This window comes from Hemiscyllium ocellatum, chromosome 1, assembly GCF_020745735.1.
Source record: "Hemiscyllium ocellatum isolate sHemOce1 chromosome 1, sHemOce1.pat.X.cur, whole genome shotgun sequence".
NCBI lineage: Eukaryota > Metazoa > Chordata > Chondrichthyes > Orectolobiformes > Hemiscylliidae > Hemiscyllium > Hemiscyllium ocellatum.
The window spans coordinates 139,414,162-139,438,787 of NC_083401.1; the positions used below are offsets into that span (position 1 = coordinate 139,414,162).

At 40.7% G+C, this 24,626-nt stretch overlaps 1 protein-coding gene across 1 annotated transcript in view; it reads right to left on the reverse strand.

The window, feature by feature from the left end:
* Positions 1–4,265: 4,265 nt before the first annotated feature.
* Positions 4,266–24,626, reverse strand: part of ndst3 (N-deacetylase/N-sulfotransferase (heparan glucosaminyl) 3) — a 436,737-nt gene continuing 416,376 nt past the window's right edge. Inside the window, exons 10-14 of the mRNA XM_060832478.1 lie at positions 20,177–20,351; positions 19,901–20,071; positions 17,216–17,325; positions 12,071–12,173; positions 4,266–4,725 (exon numbers count right to left, since the gene is read on the reverse strand). Coding sequence (XP_060688461.1) covers positions 4,603–4,725; positions 12,071–12,173; positions 17,216–17,325; positions 19,901–20,071; positions 20,177–20,351 — 682 coding nt within the window. The 3' untranslated portion in view covers positions 4,266–4,602. The remainder of the gene's footprint in view (positions 4,726–12,070; positions 12,174–17,215; positions 17,326–19,900; positions 20,072–20,176; positions 20,352–24,626) is intronic.

A 24,626-nucleotide genomic window follows, 5' to 3' on the forward strand; every position in this document is an offset into this window, starting at 1 on the left:
GAGAAAATGACAATAAAAATGAAATGCTCCTTATCCACTTTGAAATTATTATTACATCTTTACTTATTGATCAAAATTTAGAGGCTTGTAAATAGAGACCATGTGATTATTTCTGTCTTCACACTTCAAGAAGTATGAGTCAGGGATAGGATGCATTAATGTTATGACAATAATTTCTATGGAAATGGACCCTCACCTGCAGGACCTTAAAATTACTCAAAATGTGTTTCATATAAGAAATGTGCAGAATTATACCGCATCAAAATTGCTATAAAATGAAAGTTGTTGGCATTAAATCTGAATATGTTTTAGATAGACTATATCATTACCAAATTTTCATTGTTTAGTGAAATCATATTTAAAAAGTGCATTTTTAAGATTGACTGAACTGGCTGATGCATGCTCATTTGAGTCAACGAAAGTATCACATGCCAATTTTACAAGAACTTTGCAGCTTTTATTTTCTTCAACATGAATGAGACAATAAATTAATCAGACAATTATGATTAATGCTGTTAAAATAATGACAACATAAAAATTGGAAGGCTCAGTTTATAAGCAGCAAAATATATAAATATATATAAAGTTACTCCTTGGGCAGTAATGCCAGTCTGTAAGTGTGCCACCCTGTGTTATTTCTACTGGGATTAATATTATGAAAGTTGTTTCTATGTGTTTGTTCTTTTGCTAGGGGAAACTGCACTCACTGGCATTGCAGATTGGAAAATTGTATGCAGTGCACCCATGTTATTCTGATGGATATTTTGACAGATGGAACACCCCACTCACAATGCATTTTTGAAAAGCAATCCAATATATGATAATGTGGTGTTTCGCTAACAAGGGAATAAACTATGAGTTGAATGGTGCAACACTGGAGTAATAGAGGAGTCGATGACAATTACTTTATCTTTGCTCGTGGGATTTGAACATCATTAGCAAAGTCAGCATTTATTGCCCACTGCTCATTGCCCTTAAGAAACTGGCAGTCAGTGACAATGATGGTTTTTTTGTGTTTGGTAAAACTGAGTGATTTGCTACACCTGCAGTTCCTGGTCAGTTCAAAGAAAAAAAATCATAATCGACTCAAAATGTTCACTCCATTTCTCTCACCCTACAGATGCTGCCAGACTAGCTGAGCTTTTCCAACAATTCTGTTTCTATTTCAGATTTCCATCATACACACTATTTTACTTTTGTTTCTGTGGATCTGGAGTCACGCGTAGGCTACAACACATAAGGGTGGTAGATTTCCTGCCCTGAAGGGCATTAGTGAACCAATTAGGTTTTATACAACCCAGTTGCCTTATCATTACTAATAAGATAAACATTTTTCTATGTTTATTCATTGAATTTAAATTGAATTGATCTCATCCCTAGAGCTCTTGTGCAGATCTGAGGATTACTAGCCCAAAAGCATTCCTGCCCCCATTGCCAATGTGTTCTCCTACAGATTTCAATGTACATTCTATTTGTTTACAGTGGGAGACTCACATTTCCATTTTGCTCCAGAGGATATTGCTAAAAACAATGAAAAAACTAAAATGTTTGCAGCACTGTCTCTATGACTGCCCCTTTGTTAATCTTGACCCTATCTTAACTGTGCAAAATATCACTCCTGCTAACGTCAGTATTCCCTCCTCCAACAACTGAAGTGTCACATCACAACATTCTGCAGCAGAGTGAAAAATAAATCTCATCAACACTAGGGATCAGCAAAATCATAGTTTCACCATGTGACTGATGCAAAGCATATTGATAACATGTTAAAAAAAACATGATAGCATTTCCAATTTCAATTTGATAAACATTATTGGTCAAAAAATTTTTGCTTAATAAATGCTTAAACATAGCTCGAAACTCGTATCCTGTTACAGCCCAAACAAACTTTTGTAGTTTGAAAACATATGATTTTATTTGCTTCCTCTGCTGTTCAGAGCTGTATTTTGTAAAATAATCTCAGAGACGGAAGCAGATTAATTTAGTAGTTATCTTCTTGAGGGCAAAAATCTGTACCAATATTAAAGACTTGATATCTCTTATTCCATATATTATGTACATACTTGAAGCAAAAAAAAACACATAACAATGATAGTCAGCATCTACAGTACAGTCTACACCTATTTTGAGTGTTGTAGATTATTCCTGTACCCATGCGACCATTGGTTTAAACTAGCATTCATGATAGATCTGGAATAGAGTAAGTACACAAAGGCAATGTATCTGTTTTGCTTTCAAGTTACTTATCTGAGAATTTGTTTCTGCAGCACTACAGATCTGGGTCAGATAACAGAAGAATATTTCATCTTGGAAACCTGAAGCACGACATATTTTTAAGTTAAGTTTCTTCTGCTGGGTTCATATACTTTGGAATTTGTGAGAGAAATGCAACTGTGTGGCTAATTAATTGCTCCTTGTTTAACACAAACCCAGCACAAGTACATGGTATAAATGCAACATTATTTCCCTGGAGTGCATTACAAGTGTGAAAATACCAACATCAATTTAGGGACCACTTTGAAACACTAATTACGGATCTACAAATAGCTCTATGCTGTTGCTGTTACTTAATGAAGGAAAACTGGAGAATTTTGGGAAGGATCAGTGAAGGGCAATGTCATCATCTTTATTTGCAGTCCAGATGAAACAGTTCATGGATCTTTGAACAAAGAAATTTCTAGAGACTTTTGAAACAAAATGGGAGTTTTATCCATTTTCCTACTACCCTATTTGTGTTCAAGGCAATGTCAGCTAACGCACCACCAACTTATTGCTGTTTATCTGTCAATTTTTGGATGGGTCTGAAATCAAGTGGTCAGCTCCAGGCAGGATCTTCGTGGGTCTATGTAGATCGGGAGACATGGTGTAATTTAGACTAAATTTGTCACTGTCCTCCTGCATATCGCCAGTTCCTGCTCTAATTCACCAACCATGGGCATTACAAGTTGAAAGTTGCGTTCCAATACCAACTATCCTTAAAGGGGTCCTCATCTGTCGTCAGAAAGAACTGGATTGAGCTTTAGAAATATTTCTCTGGCAGTTATTTATGGTCTTTCCATCTGACACATTTTACATTTTATATATTCATTGCAGGTTAGCAGTCATATTACCTGCTGCTCTCCGGTGTTGCCTCATGCTAACATTTTCCATCTAAGATACTTCTACTGCTGCTGAAGTTACTTAATGAGACAACTGTACAACATAGTGTCTCATCTCCAGATTGCCAAGCAGTCAGCTATACGTATGTTTTGCTTTGCCAATTTGGGGGAATGCGTGACAAGTGACCATGCAGTAACTTTCAGGACAGTCATACTGCATGTCTTTTGTATGTTTACCACAAGCAGAGAAAAATCTCCCTACGATAGCTTTCACTTCTTACATTGCTTGTTTTCAAGGAATTCTTCATCAAACAACCAATTTCACCACTAAAGATGCCAAAGAGATAGAGTTCTCCATTTCTTTTGTATCTGAGTAAGTCATATGTGATCACAGTCCAAACCTACATGTTGTAGGAGCACGCACAATCATCTTCTTTTCTGTAATGCTCACATTCACATCTTGTCCTTCTATATAGACATATAATCAAAATATATATCCAGCAGCCTTCTCTATAATCCTTCAATTATATCTGAGAGAGAAAAGGGGAGGGGGTACACTGGTCGCACATGGCTCAGAGAGGTGGCACAGATATGTAGATGCTATATTGCAAATTCTATATCGCTCTCTTTTTGAGAGTAATTTCTGCCCTGACAGAGAAGGAAGTGTTTCACCAGCAGTTGCTAAAAGTTTGCACATCTGTACTTATTTTGATGCTTTTGTTGAATTTTTACTTTAGATGGAACAACTTTTTATTCACGATATAACCGAATACTGTTCCCAAGTTACAGTGGGGCATTACGGATCTTTAGTACTATTTTGTTAATCAGTAACACTTCCATCTCAGACATGGTTACATGAGAGTTAGTAGGTTAGCTTCTGAGGAGATTGTTGCATCAACAGCATACATAGGGAGAAGATACTTATTACATTGGCAAATTATATAGAGGGTTGTTTGTAATCAGTGTAAACTGTCTTTACTGAATAAACAAATCAAAAGGATTGGAAACTCCAGAGATTTTAAAACACAGAACTATAATAGCAAGATTATGATTTCAGTTTAATTTATATGCATGGCAGTAAAAGTAACATAGTGCAATTTATTTCACTGTAGGTACCAGACAGTTAACCAGCACTGTACAGGTTTCATTTACAAAAAAAACAGTCACATTTTTCTATCTTTACAATACATCATTCAATCCTCAGAAAGGAGGAGATGTAAGGGGTGGGGGGGACACAGACTGAATCCTCACAAAATATCACCAGTTAAACATATATAATTCAGCCATAGGCTGCTGACCCACACTTTCTCGACTGCTGTCAGCTTCACAATACCACATGCCAGCACATGGAAAGATTAAAGAATACTTTCTGTTTGTAGAGGTATAGTAGAAAGTTGTTTTTTTTTTGGCAGTCACTCCTAGCTTAGGAGTGGGCTTAATGGGGGGTGCTGTGTGTTGGGGCTGATAAGAGGACAAAAGCGATTTGCTTCCAGTTTTCCAACAACTATCTCATCACTTTTTGGAGCTCTTCCCTTAACCAAGATGGCAACGGCAGACCCAGTCTGTAGAACAGCTTGGACAGTTCAATATTGTGGTCCTTGTAGTATCGTGACAAGAATGTTCTAGACTACAAAGGGCGAAAAAAGAACAAAAACAAATCATTAAAACTAAAGAAGCAGATTACATTTCAACTAATATAAATATGTGCATCTCATATCCAAAAACAGCAATTGTATAAATATTTGGTTGAATTATCCATATTATGAATGTTTTTTTTTAAGCAAAACTTACAATGGCCTTCACATTCCAGAAGACAAATGCATCCAATTAAAATTAATGGCCTTCACATTCCAGAAGGTGAATGCATCCAATTAAAATTGTGACAATACTATGGCTTTAAGAGGTGTGTTTTATCTTGGTTTCTTTTACAGAGAAACTGGGGGACTAGTACTGAGCAGTCTATGAGAAGGTAAACAACTTGTGAAGCATTGGGTGTTTTTGTTTTAAGCTGGAACAATAGAAGCAGCCTGAATGGGTGTGGTCAAGTTTCAAACCAAAGAACCAGGGATTTTTAGTTTAGATTTCAGCAGTTCTTGTTGGCGTCTCAACAGAGTTGGAAGGCAGTGAATCTCACCAGCTGCTACACACACTCTCTGAGTTTTCACTCAGAATTATCTTTTGATGTTTTTCCCACCTCTATTGAAGAATTGCATGTAAGTTAATCTGTTTTGTGAATTTGCTTTTTCCCAAGGGTATGTTTATGGGATGTTATTATATTAGAACAGTTAATGATAAAATAATCTATTATTCTAGTAAGTTTTCTGATAGAGTTAAGTTATTCCAAGTTCCTTTTTCTTTTGTTGTATTTTAAAAATACTGTGTCTAAATAATTTGTGTTTTGCTTAACATTGATAGTTTGACCAATTGAAGTACATCTGAAACACAGCACCACACATTTACCTTTAACCTAAGAAAAAGTTAGGGTTTTGGCTACCTTTTTAATATATCTTTCACTGAACCTGGTTTGGTCCATAACAAAATGCAACATGTGATGGCTTATTTTATTTTAGAGATGTCACTATGGGTCTGAAAATTAGTGAGAGTGACTGCTGTGGATAAAAAAAGGTAAACTTGGTCTATTGGTAATCCAAAAGACCATGCACCAGCAGGGAAGAAACTGGGGTGGGGGGGAAACACCAGAGGTAGGCTGGTGTAGGGTGGCTGGTGAGTGGTTAGTGAGGTAGGAAATCAGAAATGGAGTCTGATAGTAGTTAGCAGCATCCTGGACACTTTGACTATGGAGACAGGAGGAGTGCTGAAACTAGCTCTATGTAGAGCTAAACAAAATGCACTATTTTTAATTAGCTTTTCTTTTTGGTGACAAGATCCAGAGGTCTTTTCAATAATTGCTTGCTCATCTGATTTTAAATTGTCCACAGCTCATGAGTCAAGTAGTATTGGTTTTCCTTTCCACTTCCTGCTTCTTTTTAAACTTAATTTAGGGAAATTGCATGCCACTGACTGGGCCAGTACTTTTCTCCCCATCCCTAGAGGTGGTGATCTGTCTCCTTGAACCACTGCAGTCCATTTGCTGCACATAGTCCAAGTGCCTCCAAGTTAGGATACTGAGTGGTTTGGACAGGAACTTGTAGATGGCGGTATTCCCAAGTATCTACTGCCCTTATCCTTCTAGATGTAAGTGGTCGTGGGTTTGGATATTATTGTCTGAGAAGTGATTGCTGGGCGTCTTTCTGAGATATTTTTATCATCGATAGTCACAGGTGAGATGCCGGAAGACTGGATGTTGGCAAAGATGGTGCCACTGTTTAAAAAGGGCGGTAAAGACAAGCCAGGGAATTATAGACTGGTGAGCCTGACCTCAGTGGTGGGCAAGTTGTTGGAGGGAATTCTGAGGGACAGGATGTACATGTGTTTGGAAAGGTAAGGACTGATTAGGGATAGTCAACATGGCTTTGTGCATGGGAATTCATGTCTCACAAATTCGATTGAGTTTTTTGAAGAAGTAACAAAGAAGACTCATGAGGGCAGAGCAGTAGATGTGATCTATATGGACTTCAGTAAGGTGTTCAACAAGGTTCCCCATGGGAGACTGATTAGTAAGCTTAGATCTCATGGAATAAAGGGAGAACTAGCCATTTAGATACAGAACTGGTCAAAGATGGAAGACAGAGGGTGGTGGTGGAGGGTTGTTTTTCAGACTGGAGGCCTGTGACCAGTGGAGTGCCACAAGGATCGGTGTTGGGTCCTCTACTTTTTGTCATTTACATAAATGATTTAGATACGAGCATAAGAGGTAAAGTTAGTAAGTTTGCAGATGACATCAAAATTGGAGGTGTAGTGGACAGCAAAGAGGGTTACTTCAGATTACAACAGGATCTGGATCAGATGGGCCAATGGGCTGAGAAGTGGCAGATGGAGTTTAATTCAGATAAATGCAAGGTGCTGCATTTTAGGAAAGCAAATCTGAGCAGGGCTAATGGTAAGGTCCTGGGGAGTGTTGTTGAACAAAGAGACCTTGGAGTGCAGGTTCATAGCTCCTTGAAAGTGGAGTCGCACGTAGATAGGATAGTGAAGAAGACGTTTGGTATGCTTTCCTTTATTAGTCAGAGTATTGAGTACAGGAGTTAGGAGGTCATGTTGCGGCTGTACAGGACATTGGTTCAGCCACTGTTGGAATATTGCGTGCAATTCTGTTCTCCTTCCTATCGGAAAGATGTTGTGAAACTTGAAATGGTTCAGAAAAGATTTACAAGGATGTTGCCAAGGTTGTAGGATTTGAGCTATAGGGAGAGGCTGAACAGGCTGAGGCTGTTTTCCCTGGAGCGTCAGATGCTGAGGGGTGACCTTACAGAGGTTTACAAAATTATGAGGGGCATGGATAGGATAAATGATTTGGATGCGAGCATAAGACGTACAGTTAGTAAGTTTGCAGATGACACTAACATTGGAGGTGTAATGGACAGCGAAGAGGGTTACCTCAGATTACAATAGCATCTGGACCAGATGGGCCAATGGGCTGAGAACAGTCCATCTTCCGTAATTACACCAGCACCACTCCCCACTTCTTCCTCCACTACATTGATGACTGCATTGGCGCCACCTCATGCTCCCGCAAGGACGTTGAGCAATTCATCACCAACACATTCCACCCTGACCTTAAATTTACCTGGACCATCTCCGACACCTCCCTCCCCTTCCTGGACCTTTCCATCTCCATTAATGACGAATGACTTGACACTGACATTTTTTACAAACCCACCAACTCCCACAGCTACCTGGATTACATCTCTTCCCATCCTACCTCCTGCAAAAATGCCATCCCGTATTCCCAATTCCTCCGCCTTCGCCATATCTGCTCCCAGGACGACCAGTTCCACCACAGAACACACCAGATGTCCTCCCTCTTTAGAGACCGCAGTTTCCCTTCCTACGTGGTTAAAGATGCCCTCCAACGCATCTCGTCCACCTCCGCTCTCAGACCCCACCCCTCCAACCGTAACAAGAACAGAATGTCCCTGGTCCTCACCTTCCACCCTACCAACCTTCGCATAAACCAAATCATCTGCCGACATTTGTGCCACCTCCAAACGGACCCCACCACCAGGGATATATTTCCCTCCCCACCCCTTTCCACCTTCCGCAAAGACTGTTCCCTCCGTGACTACATGGTCAGGTCCACGTCCCCCCCACAACCCACCCTCTCGTCCTGGCACCTTCCCCTGTCACCGCAGGAATTGCAAAACCTGCGCTCACACCTCCTCCCTCACCTCCATCCAAGGCTCTAAAGGAGCCTTCCACATCCAACAAAGTTTTACCTGCACATCCATCAATATCATTTATTGTATCCGTTGCTCCAGATGCGGTCTCCTCTATATTGGAGAGACTGGACGCCTCCTAGCAGAGCGCTTTAGGGAATATCTCTGGGACACCTGCACCAATCAACCGCACCGCCCTGTGGCCCAACATTTCAACTCCCCCTCCCACTCTGCTGAGAACATGGAGGTCCTGGGCCTCCTTCACCACCACTCCCTCACCCGACGCCAGGAGGAAGAACGCCTCATCTTCCGCCTCGGAACACTTCAACTCCAGGGCATCAATGTAGACTTCAACAGTTTCCTCATTTCCCCTTCCCCCACCTCACCCCAGTTCCAAACTTCCAGCTTAGCACTGTCCCTATGACTTGTCCTACCTGCCTATCTTCTTTTCCACCTATCGACTCTACCCTCCCCCCGACCTATCACCTTCATCCCCACCCCCACTCACCTATTGTACTCTATGCTGCTTTCTCCCCATCCCCACCCTCCTCTCATTTATCTCTGCACCCTTCAGGCACTCTGCCTGTATTCCTGATGAAGAGCTTTAGCCCGAAACGTCGATTTTACTGTTCCTCGGATGCTGCCCGAACTGCTGTGCTTTTCCAGCACCTCTAATCCAGAATCTGCAGTCATTGTTTTTACCTTTATGATAGGATAAACAGACAAAGTCTTTTCCCTGGGATCGGGGAGTCCAGAACTAGAGGGCATAGGTTTATGGTGAGAGGGGAAAGATATAAAAGAGACCTAAGGGGCTACATTTTCACGCAGAGAGTGGTACGTGTATGGAATGAGCTGCCAGAGGATGTGGTGGAAGCTGGAACAATTACAACATTTAAAAGGCATTTGGATGGGTATATGAATCGGACGGGTTTGGAGGGATATGGGCAGGTGCTGGCTCTATGACTCTATGAGCCTTGGTGAATTTCTGCAGAGCATCTTGAAGACAATATACACGAATGAGTGTCAGAAGTGGAGAAAGTGAGTATTTGGGAATGTGGGGCCAATCAAACGGGTTGCTATGACCTGGGTGGTGTCAAGTTTGAGTATTACTGGAGCCGCACTCATCCTATCAATCACTTTTAGTTAGACCTCCACTGTCATCCTAATGAAGTGAATTCCCTTTCAGGTTCAAGATGCAAGGTTACTGGTGATCCCTCAGGTTTGAGGAAGGGTCACTGAAACCAAAATGGCAATTCTGTTTTCTCTCCACAGATGTTGTCAGACTTGCTGAGCCTTTCCAGCGCTGTCTGCTTTTGTTTCTGACTTCCAGCATCCGTAGTTGTTTCACTTTTTTTAATTAAACAAATCAAAGACATGGATCAAGAATCGAGATAATGTGAATTATAATCCTGCCATGGCAGTTTAAGAAATTTAAGTAGGTATGTTTAAAAAAAACTGGCTGTATAAAAATGATTACAAAACTGCTGGACTGTCATAAAAATCTAACTGACTCAGTCATGTTCCTGCAGGAAGGAAATCTTCCTCAGTTTTGCCAATATGCATTTTGAGTTTCACACTAATGAGTTGCATCATTAAAATAAAATTTTAAAACTGCAGATGTTGAAAATCTGATCCTTTTCAATGAAAGTCATTGGTTTTGAAACATTGACTCCACTTTCACTCCAGATACTTCCAGACCTGTTGAGCTCCTCAAGCAATTTCTGTTTTATTGGCATCATTAACTTTTGAGGGCAACTAGACATGGACAACTGCTATCCTTGCGTGCAACATTCACATCCCAAGAATAAAAAGTAAGAATAAAAACTGAGACTAAGATATCAACGCAAAGGCAAAATACTGTGGATGCTGGAAATGTCCAAACAAAATGGAAATGCCTGAGAGGAGTCATTTTACTTATGCATTTTTAAAAACTGTGGTCTGAGATGAGAAAGAATGATTTTTAAAATGTGTTTTGAAGAGTGGTTGCAGTTTTGAAAACAAGCTGATACCCATGACAAGCATTGTAAATATCTAATTAATACTGATAAACCTATCGCTATTGGAAATCAGAAATAAAAACAGAAATTGCTAGAAAAGCTCAGCAGGTCTGGCAGCCGTTCTGAGGAAGGGTCACCAGACTCAAAATGTTCACACCAATTTCTCTCGACAAATGCTGCCAGACTTGCTGGACTTCTCCAGCAATTTCTGTTTGTGATTGTAAATATCTATTTGAAGCAGAAATTGAAGTTCAGACAATTTAAAGACAAGAGTGTCTTCTGACACTGCTCTTGTTGATAACAAGAAGTTGATTGGTCTGTGGACTAGTGACAGTTATCATTGCTTGCCAACAACATGTGATTGGTTCTTGGGTAGCTGAGCAGCTTGAAATAGGAATCATTGCAGAGACAGAGAAAAGAGAGAGAGAGAGAGAGAGAGAGACAGGCAGACACAGAGGGAGGGAGGGAGAGAAATAAGTGTGCATATCATCCCCCAACCCAGAAGCTTCCTGTTCTCTGTAGTCAAAAGATCAGATAAAGCCTGAAAAAAAACAATTACCTTCCCTGCAGCAAATGTTCTAAGCCGTGGCTTTTGAATTGGTAATTAGAAACATTTTCTAAGTGAATAAGTCACTGTACATTTCTTACAAACCATTGAAAAATATCAGAACTACAAGGGCTCTGGGTCGGCTGAAGAAGGATCATCTCAACATTGCAATCAGGAAGCAATGATCACTTAATTGGCTTTCCAGCTTTCTATCTCTGCCAATAATATATTTTTCCTATTTGCTTTTTCTGGAAATGTATAAAGGAGAGTTTATAAGGCGATTAGATTTTGAGTTATGATTATGGTTTATACCGGTTTACATGTAGCTATAGTCTAATTGCTTGTCAGAAATACTAATCCTTGGTTATACAGAAACATCATTCATGCTTTCCTTCAATTTTGTCTGAAAGTCAGGTAGACTGGGGCACTATTCCTACTTTTAAAAAAAGTTTCACCATTTGGTACAACACTGGGAATAGCATTGCTCAGTTTATTACCTGCTACCCCTGTGGGTCAAAACAGCCTATTGAATGGTAAAGTGGACTCAGTTGGTCACACGGTCTTCTCTTGACACTATTTCTTGTGCTTTAAAAGTGGGCCTCAAAGACAACTCTTTCTAGGTAACGGAATGTCTGAAATTGGAAGACTAATGTGATGAAGAGATGCCTACTTTGAATTCAGAAGAGGTCTGTAAAATGAATGTACTCATTAAATCACTGACAAGACTGAATGAATTCATACTAGTAAACACATTTCCAAAGGTTATGGCATAGCAGATGGTTGATACAAAACTAACTTCTTCCAATATACAGACATAATTGTCTGTAAAAATATGACACATGATTTTCTGCTGTACCTAGTCAGCCACTGGTATGGCCAGACATGATAAAGTTAAGCATTGTTAAAGCTGCAGATATAATATTTCTATTCTGAATTCCTGATTGTGAGTTCTTATATGTGATGCATCAGAAAATTGTACTCTGCTGCCTAATATGTGGCCTTGAGATGTACCTCGCAATGTAGAAAAAAATTAGAAATTCTTCCCATGTGGTTTCCTGGGCCAAGGGTCTGTGATGCAAAGTAAGACCACAATGCATTAAACATGAAAAAGGATTATGTTTGTGTGTACTCTTTTTTTTAAAACAGCAATACCTCTACATCCATGGCTGGATACCTTCTGCCTTTGCTTTTCCCCAGACACTTTGTCTTTCCTCCTTCAAGCAACTGGCACCAAAAGCCCTTTTGTGGATCAAACCTGAAATTCATAATTCAACTTTAACTACTTGTTATTAACAGCAGCAAGACTTACGGAACACTACTACAGAATATTTTTATACTAAAATCTAACAGGGAAAAATAACAAGTAAATTTACCCAGCAATTCAATCAATTGCTTCAAAAATCTCCATTTCCAGACAATATCACTCCCTACCAAATTCTCATAGTTTGTATTTATCTAGTCAATAACAGGAAGTCACAATTTGACAAAATCAATTCAGGAAATGCTTTATCAATAAAGTTTCTTTAGCTGTCTAAAAGGAAATCAAGCTCAGTTTAATGGGTTTAATTGCCAAAACTTTTACTTGATAACTTCTATTCGATAACAAATCAAGACTTAAAGCTGATCTTCTTCAGGACAACCTAATGTCAGTATTGAAATGACAGAAAAATGATGAACCTTGCAAAAGTAAAATAATGACAGTAAACTTCAAATCAGGCCTCTCATGGAGGTTTAATTCTCATAGTATTGATTTATATTGATTCATTACAAACAGTTGGTTTGAGTTCAATGCCGTGACGTTCTGCCACTTGTGGAGGATATGTTCCCAGAACATCTCATAAATAGTGATTTTTGTCAATGCCAAACTTGGTGGCGAGCAAGATGAATGCAGAGTGCACTTTCTACTCCAGGAAGTAATTTTTATTTTAATATTTTTCCATAAATATGGATGAGTGAATATTAGACTTGAAGCAGGCAGAGAAAGTGTACAATAGGAACTGCGTGAAGAAGCAAGTTTATGAAGCCTGGACCATGAACAATGGAACTTTACCACATCATTTTCTTTATCCACAACTGCTATTGAAACATTCACGTTAGATTTTCAAGTTTATAGATATTAGTTCAATAACTAGATTAAAATGTATTCAATGACAATTCTGTAACAAAATGAGGGTACAATTATATAATTGTGTGACACTCAGCATGAAGTCTCTAGAACCTTATACATGCGCAGAAATGTTCCTTGGGGGACACTATCACTGACAACCATCGACACTGTCCAAGTTCCTGAAGTCATTTCATTTTCAACAGTATTTCTTGGTAGTGTTCCTACGAGGCAAAGAGCAATTTCTGCCAACAGGCGAGGGTACATTGATTTTACCATGATTGATTACACTCATCAGGACCGATCATTTAATCATTACCGGTTGTCTGCCAGCTTGAGCAATTCTGATTGCCGGCCTGACTACTGTTAAGTGTTGCTAAATTCATAATGACAGAAAATGTAACTAAAATGTTGTTGCAAACTTTGGATTTAGATGTTTCAGTAAGAAGATGGTAAAAGTGGGGATGTGTGGCCTTGTTATTCAAGGGTAATATTATGACAGCTGAGATAATGTTTGAGGACTCATCCACTGAGGTAGTTTGGGCTGAGGTTGGAAACAGAAAAGGAGGGGTCACCCTGTTGGGAGTTTTCTACAGGCCTCTGAATTGTTTCAGCGACGTAGAGTAAAGGATAGCAAAGATGATTCTCGATAGGAGTGAGAGTAACAGAACAGTTGTTATGGAGAACTTTAACTTCCCCAAATATTGACTGGGAATACTATAGTTCAGGTAGTTTAGATGGATCGGTTTTTGTTCAATGTGTGCAGGAGGGTTTTCTGACACGGTATATAGACAGGTCAACAAGGGGTGATGACATATTGGATTTGGTACTGGGGAACGAACCCCAGCCAGGTGTTAGATTTGGAGGTAGGTGAACACTGGCGATAGTGACCACAATTCAGTTAGGTTTACAATAGCAATGGGCAGGGATAGGTATATACAGCAGGGAAAGAGGTATAACTGGTATGATGCAATTAGGTAAGATTTAGGATGCATAGGATGAGGAAGGAAACCGTAAGGGATGGACACACTTGAAATGTGCAGCTTATTCAAGGAACAGCTACTGCAGGTCCTTGATAAGTATATACCTATCAGGCAGGGAGGTAACTGTCGAGAGAGGGAGCCATGGTTTACTTAAGAAGTTGAAGCTCTTGTCAAGAGAAAGAAGACTTATGTGAGGATGAGGCCCGAAGGCTCAGTTAGGGGGCTTGAGAGTTATAAGTTAGCCAGAAAAAATTTAAAGAGAGAGCTAAGAGGAGCTAGGAGGGGGCATGAGAAGTTGTTGGTGGATAGGATCAAGGAAAACCCTAAGATCTTCTATAGATATATCAGAAATATAAGAATAGCTAGAGTACGATTAGGGTCAATCAAAGACAATAGGGGAAAGCTGTGTGTGGGATCTGAGGACAGAGGAGAAGCTCTTTTATGAATACTTTTCATCAGTATTCACATTAGAAAAGGGCAATGTTAATGAAAATACAGAGATACAGGCTACTAGATTAGGTGGGATTGCGGTTGTTTGGAAGATCTGAAAACAGATAAGATTGGGATGGGATTTATCCTCGGATTCTCTGGGAAGCCAGGGAGGAGATTGTAGAGCCTTTGGCTTTGATCATTATGTCATCATTGTTGATAGGAGTAGTGCCAGAAGACTGGAGGATAGCAAATGTTGTTCCCTTTTTTAAGAAAGGGGAGCCGGGACAACCCTGGGAATTATAGGCCAGTGAGCCTTACTTCAGTTTGGGGTAAGGTGTGGGAAAAGGTTAAAAGAGATTGGATTTATAATAATCTGGAAAGGAATAATTTGATTAGGGATAGCCAACATGACTTTATGAATGATTTGGAGAAGCCGGTGTTAGACTGGGGTGTACAAAGTTAAAAATCACACAATTCCAGGTTATAGTCCAACAGGTTTAATTGGAAGCACACTAGCTTTCGGAGCGACGCACTATCACCTGATGAAGGAGCGTCGCTCCGAAAGCTAGTGTGCTTCCAATTAAACCTGTTGAACTATAACCTGGTGTTGTGTGATTTTTAACTTGATTTCATGAAGGGTCATGCCTCACTAACCTTATTGAGTTCTTCAAGAAGGTGACAAAACAGCTGGATGAAGGTAAATTGTTTGATGTGGTGTATATGGACTTCAGTAAAGTAAGATTCCACATGGTAGGCTATTGTACAAAAATACGGAGTTTTGGGATTGATGGTGATTTAATGGTTTGATCAGAAATTGGCTCGCTGGAAGAAGACAGAGGGTGGTGGTTGATGGGAAATCTTCATCCTGGAGCTCAGTTACCAGTGGTGTGCCACAAAGATCTGTTTTGGGGTCATTACTGTTTGTCATTTTTATAAATTATCTGGATGTGGGCGTATGAGGATGGGTTAGTAAATCTGCGGATGACACTAAAGTAAGACAGAGTTGTGGATAGTGCTGAAAGATGTTGTGGGTTACAGAGGGACATAGGTAAGATGCAGAGCTGGGTTGAGAAGTGGCAAATAGAGTTTAATGTGGAAAAGTGTGAGGTAGTTCACTTCATAAGAAGTGACAGGAATGCAGAGTACTGGGCTAATCGTAAAATTGTTGGCAGTGTAGATGAACAGATAGATCTCGGTGTCCAAGTGCATAAATCCCTGAAAGTTGCCAGCCAGGTTGATAGGTTTGTTAAGAAGGCATGTGGTCTCTTGGCATTCATTGGTAGAGGGATTGAGTTTCGGAGCCACGAGGTCATGCTTCAGCTGTAAAAGACACTGATAAGGCCGCACCTGGAGTATTGCATGCAGTTCTGGTCACCGCATTATAAGAAGGATGGGAAGCTTTGGAAAGGGTTCAGAGGAGATTTACTAGGATGTTCTGTAGTATGGAGGGAAGGTCTTACAAGGAAAGGCTGAGGGAACTGAGGCTATTTTCATTGGAGAGAAGAAGGTTGAGAGGTGACTTAATCGAGACATATTAGATAACCAGAGGGTTAGATAGGGGGAACAGTGAGAACTTTTTTCCTCAGATGGTGAAGGCTAACACGAGGGGACATAACTTTAAATTGAGGGATGATAGATTTAGGGCAGATATCAGGGTAATTTCTTCACTCACAGAGTAGTAGGGGCGTGGAATAGCCTGCCTGCAACAGTAGTTGACTCATCGACGTTAAGAGCATTTAAATGGGCTTTGGACATACATATGGATAATAATGGAATAGTATAGGTTAGATGGGCATCAGACTAATTTCAAGGTTGGCATAACATCAAGGGCCAAAAGACTTGCACCTGCTGTAACGTTTTATGTTCTGTGTTCTAAATGTCAGTCAGCCATTGTTAAGAATAAATGTATGAGTTAGGAGCAGGAGTTGGCAATTTGGCACCTTGAGCTTGCTCCACCATTTAATAAGATATTGTCCGATCGGATTGTGATCTCAACCCAACATTCTGACATACCCCAGAGTATGCATATACAAATTCCACATTTGCCTCATCAGAATGTGCCAATCTACTTTGGGGCAGCCAATTTCAATGTCAGAAGTCACTTCTAAGGGACGGTCCAAGAAATGCTCATTGTTAACAGGAAACTGTTGTAACCGGTTCACTGACCGGTTTTCCACTCTGCTACAAAGATTGCCCAAAATTGAACAATTATTATTTTGGAAATCTAGCCTATACTCTTGAAGTCAATGTTCATAGTAAGTTGTTGGACGAAAGACTGTAGGAGGCAGGGGAACTTCTCATTCCAATTCGTTGCCTTTCTAATCACCTTCCTCACCACCTCCTGGGAGGTGCCTAAAGTCTTTATTATCAAACTTGAGAATCCTGGAAGATCTGCAAAAATAAGTCCCATCCCTGCCATTTTCAAAAACAAAACACCAAATAGCTATGCCACAAATGCTTTTTGCCAAAATAAATTGTGTTTACAGTGACAGAAAGCATTGCTGAGAATGAAGGTTACTCGACGTTGATTTTTGTTGGAGAAAGGATTAGATTAAGAATACAATTTCAGCCAGCCAGACAAGGTATAGTCATGTACTCATTTTGTACGTGTGAGGTCATTTTAGTTTGCTGCAGAGGGCATGAAGCCACATTCATTATAACTGTGACAATAAAGTCCTGTGTTAAAACAGAAACTACAATAGCAATGTAACATTTATCCCATTACTAAAGTCATACACACAGATATATTCATATATAAATACATATATATAAACTTACGTGAGGGCCTGAGAATAATTGTAGTATTGGGAAACTCCAAGGAATTTCTGCACACCATCCATTACTGCAGCAGGATCAGTTCTCAGCTTGTGCCCATCTATAATGTGTAACTAAAACCAGTTCCAATCAGATTACATTACTGGACAATAAATCATTAAAATACAAAACACAGGATCAAAGAAAGAATATAAATAAAATATAACTCTTCACATCTGTGCAGCTGTCATTCGGCAGCACATTGATTTAGGTAACTGCTTCACACCCTTGTGGCAAGTGATTGTGGCTAAGACATGACTGATTTGCTGTCATGGGTTAGACATCCCCTTGGCAGACAGCACTGAATTTACTGCCACCAGTTTGCAAATAAAATTAGCAGCTCTCAATTCAAAATTTTTCCCAGATGGCTGGGAAGACCATACTTAAATTTGTTAATTCCTGACATGGTTTGACGTTGCAACTGTACGTGGGCTGTCAAAAAAAAAAATAGTCCTGGCTGTGAAAAAGTTATAAATATTACCGTGTGACTTTAATTCTTCAAAATAATTGGCTAAAAGCTACTAAGGTGACAATTGCATTGGCCTCTTGCCAAGTATCAAGTTGTAGTGCATGTTTTCTGAAGGGATGTGAAGTTTGCTTTACACCAATATAAAAATTGAAACTTGATTGTATCCGAGCAAAAGTCACATGTGAGAAAATGTTGATGTTGTTACAATGCTTCACAATGCATGCAGGGCAATTGTATCTCATGTTTTATAGTCAAAACTTCAAAAAATACTAATACCAGATTAACATGAACTTTTTAAAAACTTCAAATCAGATCATTTCTGACATCATAAAGATCACCCGCTTTTGAGCTGAGCTCACTTGAGCACACGTAGCTAGATTAGAAAATGGTGCAAATATGCAAATGCAACTTTGAGGAACCTGCTTTTGCTGCAGCTATCAAAACCCTACAAGTGTAAGTTCATTCATGTTGTGTAACTTGTACCGTAAAGGAAGTGAAACTCAACACAAATTCTCCACATACAGAGAATGGCTTAAAAACAAAAATCAAATTTGCTCTCCCCTCTTAGTAGAGACAAATGCCAATTACATAACAGTAAATATAGCAGAGTACTCCCCAGCTTTCCCCACCTTTGATCTCCTTAAGCCTTAATTGTCTGATCTCTTTCCCGTAACCTAGGCACATATACTTGTCCACAGCCTATCATAACTTCTCGCCCACAGACAATCACAACTTCTCTCTCCCATTCTGACTGTCCGGTCTTTACCCTTCCCTACTTCCAGGGATTGTCACCAAAGCTCCTCAGCTGCAAATCTATCCACTGGACTAGGTTACCTGGAAAGGACAAGAAAAAATGAGGGTCCTGCTAATTGGCAGGAACACCACCTGCCATGTAAAGCCAGTTTCTTCTGCTGTATGCAGTCTCCTTGCCCTTTTCCCTATTTCCCAGAGATATTGGTGACAAAGCCAATCTAGTTCTTAAGAAGAAATGAATAGCTTGGGATCTAGTATTACTATTCACTTAAACACAATTTCCACCAGTACTCAGATATTGTACTAACCACAGAATTGAAGTTGGCTTAAAATGGAGATGGAGAAAAATCATTATGCAGAATTCTTTTGATCATGTTTTACTCGTAAATGAACACCTCTGTGGTACAAAGAAGTCTACAAAGATGATCTTGAATTCTGGTCTCTCTGCTTTGGAAGGAGGTTGTGAAACTTGAAAGGGTTCAGAAAAAAATTATAAGGATATTGCAGCAGTTGGAGGATTTGAGCTCTAGGGAGAGGTTGAATAGGCTGAGGCTGTTTTCCCTGGAATGTCAGAAACTGAGGGGTGAGAGGTATATACAGGTTTATAAAATTATGAGGGGGATGGATAGGATAAATAGTTAGTTAAAGTCTTTTCTGCAGTGTGGGGGAGTCCAAACCTCGTGGGCATAGGTTTAAAGTGAGAGGGGAAAGATTTAAAAGGGACCTGAGGGATAATGTGCTCACGCGGATGATAGTGCGCTTGTGCAATGAGCTGCCAAAGGATGTGCAGGAGGCTGGTATGATTACAACATTTAAAAGGCATCTGTATAGGTATATGAATAGGAAGCATTTACAGGGATGTGAGCCAAATGCTGGCAAATGGGACTAGATTTATATCGGATATCTGGTCGGCGTGGACGAATTGAACCGAAGAGTCTGTTTCCATGCTGTACATCTTCATGACTGTATGAGTTGCCTGGAATTGATGTCAATTTATAGGAAGCCCTTACTGTGACTAGATGGAGAAAAGCTGTCAGGAACTGTGAGGGGGCAGAAAAAGGGAAAAGAAATGACCAGATGGAAGGAAAGCGCTGAAGGAAAAAGATAATCAGCTGAGCTTGGGACAGCACTATTCTTCCAGGTGAGCTGTAATTTGAGCTTCATAGCCACAACAGACAATATTCAATCCAGAACTGATATACATCTTGGGCACAGTCCATTGTCTCCCAAGACAGAGAACCTCACCATTAAAATCATGGAGTGGAATAGAAGGCCTTCAGAATGTCTTTACCTGTCCTTCCTGACGACCAGGAAAATAACACAGGGAGGTTGAAAAATACACAGAGCTGAATAAACTGCAACTGAGATATGCATAACCTATCACATGTAAGTGGAACAGAAGGATTCTAGCCTGTTTAGGTGCTCACCTGTCGAGTTGGGTAGTATGTTAGCCACCTTTCGATGTGTGCTGCATACCAGCCAGGCACCAGACACCGATTATGGAGGGCCCGAAGCTCAGGAACAGCTCGCCGACCTGCTGTGATCACCTCATAAAAACTATACCGAAGGGCAGCGGGATCCTCATGTGCTCGCTGGTGCTGCGGATATTGGAAGAAATGGAAAATTCAGACAGCGTCATGTATCAGTTAAAAAGAGGGTGCTCAACATAATTAAATGTAGAAAGCAGAAGGGTCGAAGGTTACCTGGTACCAGGAGTAGGCCCGATCTGAAGGGTTGATGAGGATGGTGATTATCTTCACCTTTGGCAAGAGGGCTGCAGCTCGCTTCGGAGCATCCTCTGAATGAAAGTAGTTTGCACTTTTCTCAAACAGAAAGTCTGTGGTCATGTTGGAAGGGATGGGGAAAAAGTTCATGTACCTATGAAATTAGAACAGAAGAAGTAAATATTCATTACTTTGAACACAACAGAGTAGTACTGCAATGGTTTATGCCTGAAATCACTAACACTATGAACTCTGTTGTGCAATTGGCTGAATTACCAATCAAGAGCAGGCAATGCTGTCCAAAGCTAAATGGAGCTTGCATTTATGAAGTGTTTTTGATATACACCATACATGAGAAATGTTTTGTTTCATTCACTCATGTGATGCGGGTATCAATGGCTACACCTCCATTTATCATCCATCCCTACTTGCCCTTGAGGAGGTGATGATGAGCCATCTTCTTTAACTGCTGCAGTTTGTGAATGTGGAGGAGGGTGAAATAGATACAGCCACTGTGCTGTTAGGAAGGGAGGCTCCAAGATTTGATCCAGTGACAGTGAAGGAGCCGTGATACAATATGTGGTTTGAAAATAATCGTGACTGCAGTGGGTTCCCATGGATCTACCGCCTTTTGTTCTTTGAGGTGGTAGAGGTTGCAGGTTTGAAGGGTGCTGTCTGCAGAACAAGAAGAAACATTGAAATCTGTTCATTGTTGTACAGCAGGAAATGGTAATAGCAAGGCAAGTGCTAAACTAAGTTCATGGCACAATTTGCTGATTATACAACATGAAAACAGACCCTTCGTTCCAACTCGCCCTGCCAAATCAGGTTTCCCAAACTAAACTAGTCCCACCTGCCTGTGTTTGAGCCATAACTCTAAATCGATCCTATTCATATACCTGTCTCAATGTCTTTTAAATGTTGTAACTGTACCTGCATCGACCGCTTCCTCTGGCAGTTCATTCCACATACTAACCACCCTCTGAGTGAAAAGGTTGCCCATTGGGTCCCTTTTTAATGTTTCCCCTCTCAACTTGAAATTATGCCCTCTACTTTTGAACTTCCCCACTTTGGGGAAAACACCTCTGCTATTCACCTTATCTATGCTCTCATGATTTTATAAGCCTCTATCAGATCACCCCACAATCTCCGACATTCCAGAGAAAAGAATCCCAGCCTATTGACTGACAGATCTCCAAATGTCTGGGAAAATAACATTTAAAAATGACTCCTATCAATTGGAAGTCTGGGAATTTTATGTCAAATTCTGATGACTAACAGAGTGGAAGGAACTCCCAGTGTCTAGAACCTGAGCTCTGAGGAGTAAAGTGAGAATGACGTTGAGGTTGGAAAGATAACTTTATAGCTGTTTTCCCAATACATAAATGCATTGATGAAAGTCTGAGGATAATGAAGCCCTGAGTCTCCTTAGGTGCACAATGACAGTGTCAAGAATGTGATGCTGGAAAAGCACAGCCAGTCAAGCAGCATCTGAGGAGCAGGAAAATCACGTTCCAGCAATAATTCTTGGATGCTGCCTAACCTGCAGTGCTTTTCCACACTCTCGACTCTGATCTCCAGCATCTGCAATGCTCACTTTCTCCTGCATAAGGACAGTGACAGAGGCTGTCAGCTGAGATGTGGCCTAAGCATAAAAAACTGGGGAGGGACCAAAATCTGTCAGGTCTCATCAAACAACTGGTTCCTAACAGAGGCCTGCAGTGAATGGAAATTCTGCCAAATCCCCAACATATCCAAATATATTAAAAGCAATAAAATCAAAGGAAGCACATGCCTCACTGCAAATGTTGTTAGATCTGGAATTAATCTCCTACTCTGATATCAAACCTAGGTCCAAGCTTTGGGCTGAAGTACAGTTATTTCCTGCAGTTTCAAAAATATATTCTTAGCTATGTTCAGAGGAAGCTGGAAACAGGACAGAGGTTCATGAGGACTGCAGTCATCTGTGTGCTCAGAGCCTTAAAAGCTGCAACAAGTACACGGTGTTACCTTCCAGCCAAGTCCAAGGATTAGTTAGGTCAGTAATAGCACTATAGAGGGATCAGTCTGAGGGGGGAGATCGTGTTCAGTTGAGGCAGTCCTGCGAAGTCAACCTGGTTACTGCTGGGCATTTGCTCAAACTGGTCATGTGGCATACCAGTGGGCAATCCATGGAGCCCTGGGGAAAGCAGGCAACTCAAATCTGAGGATGGGCATCATTGGATTGGGTTCCCCAGAAAACAGTGGCAGTGAAAGAAGAGGTATGTGTTTCACAGGTCAGTATCACTCTGACTTTTACAATGGGCAGAGTGTATACTCAGTCAATACAGGGCAATTTGCAAAGCCACATGCTCTGGCAGAGTGAACAAGAGACATTAGTGGTCATGTTAAAGGGCTTCAAGCTGACTGGGTCATTCATCAGCTTGTCGTTTTTTTTTGTCCCAAAATGCATATTACACATTATAGCCACAAACCACCATGATCATTCTATGGTTTGCTCTAACTGCCTCCGTGTCACGACAGCTAAGGAAATGTAAACAGACACGTTATCGTAAAAGTGTTACATGTGCCTTGCATTTCTAAATCACCTACATAGTTATCATTGGAGAGCAACTACCACTGCTAATCAGAGAGGATATCACAGCTACAGAAGTTACCATTGTCGAGGAGGGTCTGCCGACTGAGTCAGTATGGGTGGAAATTAGAAACAGTAAGGGAGCAGTCACCTCATTAGGGGTTTACTACAGGCCCCCCAATAGCAAGCAGGGAGATTGAAGAAAGCATAGGTTGGCAGATTTTGGAAAAGTGCGAATGTAGTAGGGTTGTTGTAATGGGTGACTTTAACTTTCCCAATATTGATTGGAACCTCTTTTGAGCAGATGGTTTGGAAGGAGCTGTTTTTGTAAGGTGTGTTCAGGAGGGTTTTCTAACTCTGTAGATTGATAGGCCGATGAGGGGAGAGGCCATTTTGGATTTGGTGCTCGACAATGAGCCAGGGCAGGTGTCAGATCTTGTGGTGGGAGAGCATTTTTGTGATAGTGACCACAACTGCCTCACATTCTACATAGCTATGGAGAAGGAGAGAAGCAGGCACAATGGGAGGATATTTAATTGAGGAAAAGCAAACTATGATGCTATCAGACGTGAGTTGGGAAGCTTGGACTGGGAGCAATTGTTCCATGGAAAGGGCACTATCGACATGTGGAGACTGTTGAAGGAACAGTTGTTGCGAGTGATGCATAAATTTGTTCCTCTGAGACTGGCAAGAAGGGGTAAGATAAAGGAACCTTGGATGACGAGAACGGAGGAGCTTCTGGTCAAAAGAAAGAAGGCAGCTTATGTAAGTTGGAGGAAGCAAGGGTCTTACTCAGCTCTAGAGGATTACAGGCAGGCGAGGAAGGAGCTCAAAAATGGTCTGAGGAGAGCCAGGAGGGGGCACGTAAAAGGCTTGGCAGGAAGGATTGGGGAGAATCCAAAGGCATTTTACACGTATGTGAGGAATAAGAGAGTGGTCAAAGAAAGAGTAGGGCCAATCTGGGATAGCATAGGGAACTTGTGTATAGAGTCTGAGGAGGTAGGAGAAGCCCTAAATGAGTTTTTTGCTTCTGTCTTCACTAAAGAAAAGGACCTTGTAGTGAATGAACCCATTGAGGAGCAGGTAAGCATGCTGGAACGGATAGAGATTGAAGAAGCTGATGTGCTGAAAAGTTTGACAAACATTAAGATTGACAAGTCACCAGGGCCAGACCAGATTTGTCCTCAGTTGCTTTGGGAAGTGAGAAATGTGGTTGCTTCGCCGCTTGCGAAGATCTTTGCATCCTTGTTCTCCAACGGAGTCGTACCTGAGGACTGGAGGGAGGCATATGTAATTCCTCTCTTCAAGAAAGGTAATAGGGAAATCCCCAGTAATTACAGACCAGTCAGTCTCACATCTGTCATCTGCAAAGTGTCAGAAAGGATTCTGAGGGATAGGATTTATGACCAGCTGGAAGAGCATGGTTTTATTAAATGCAGTCAGCACGGGTTTGTGAGGGGCAGGTCATGCCTCACAAATCTTATTGAGTTCTTTGAGGATGTTACTAGACAGGTTGATGAGGGTCAAACGGTGGATGTGGTGTATATGGAATTCAGCAAGGCATTTGATAAGGGTTCCCCATGGTAGGCTTGTTCAAAAGGTCAGGAGTAATGGGATACAGGAAAATTTAGCTGTCTGGATACAGAATTGGCTGGTCGACAGAAGACAGCGAGTGGTAGTGGAAGGAAAGTATTCTGCCTGGAAGTCAGTGGTGAGTGGTGTTCCACAGGGCTCTGTTCTTGGGTCTCTTTGTAATTTTTATTAATGACTTTTACTCTTTACAAATTACAAATTACTCTTTGTAATTTTTATTAATGACTTGGATGAGGAGATTGAAGGATGGGTTAGCAAGTT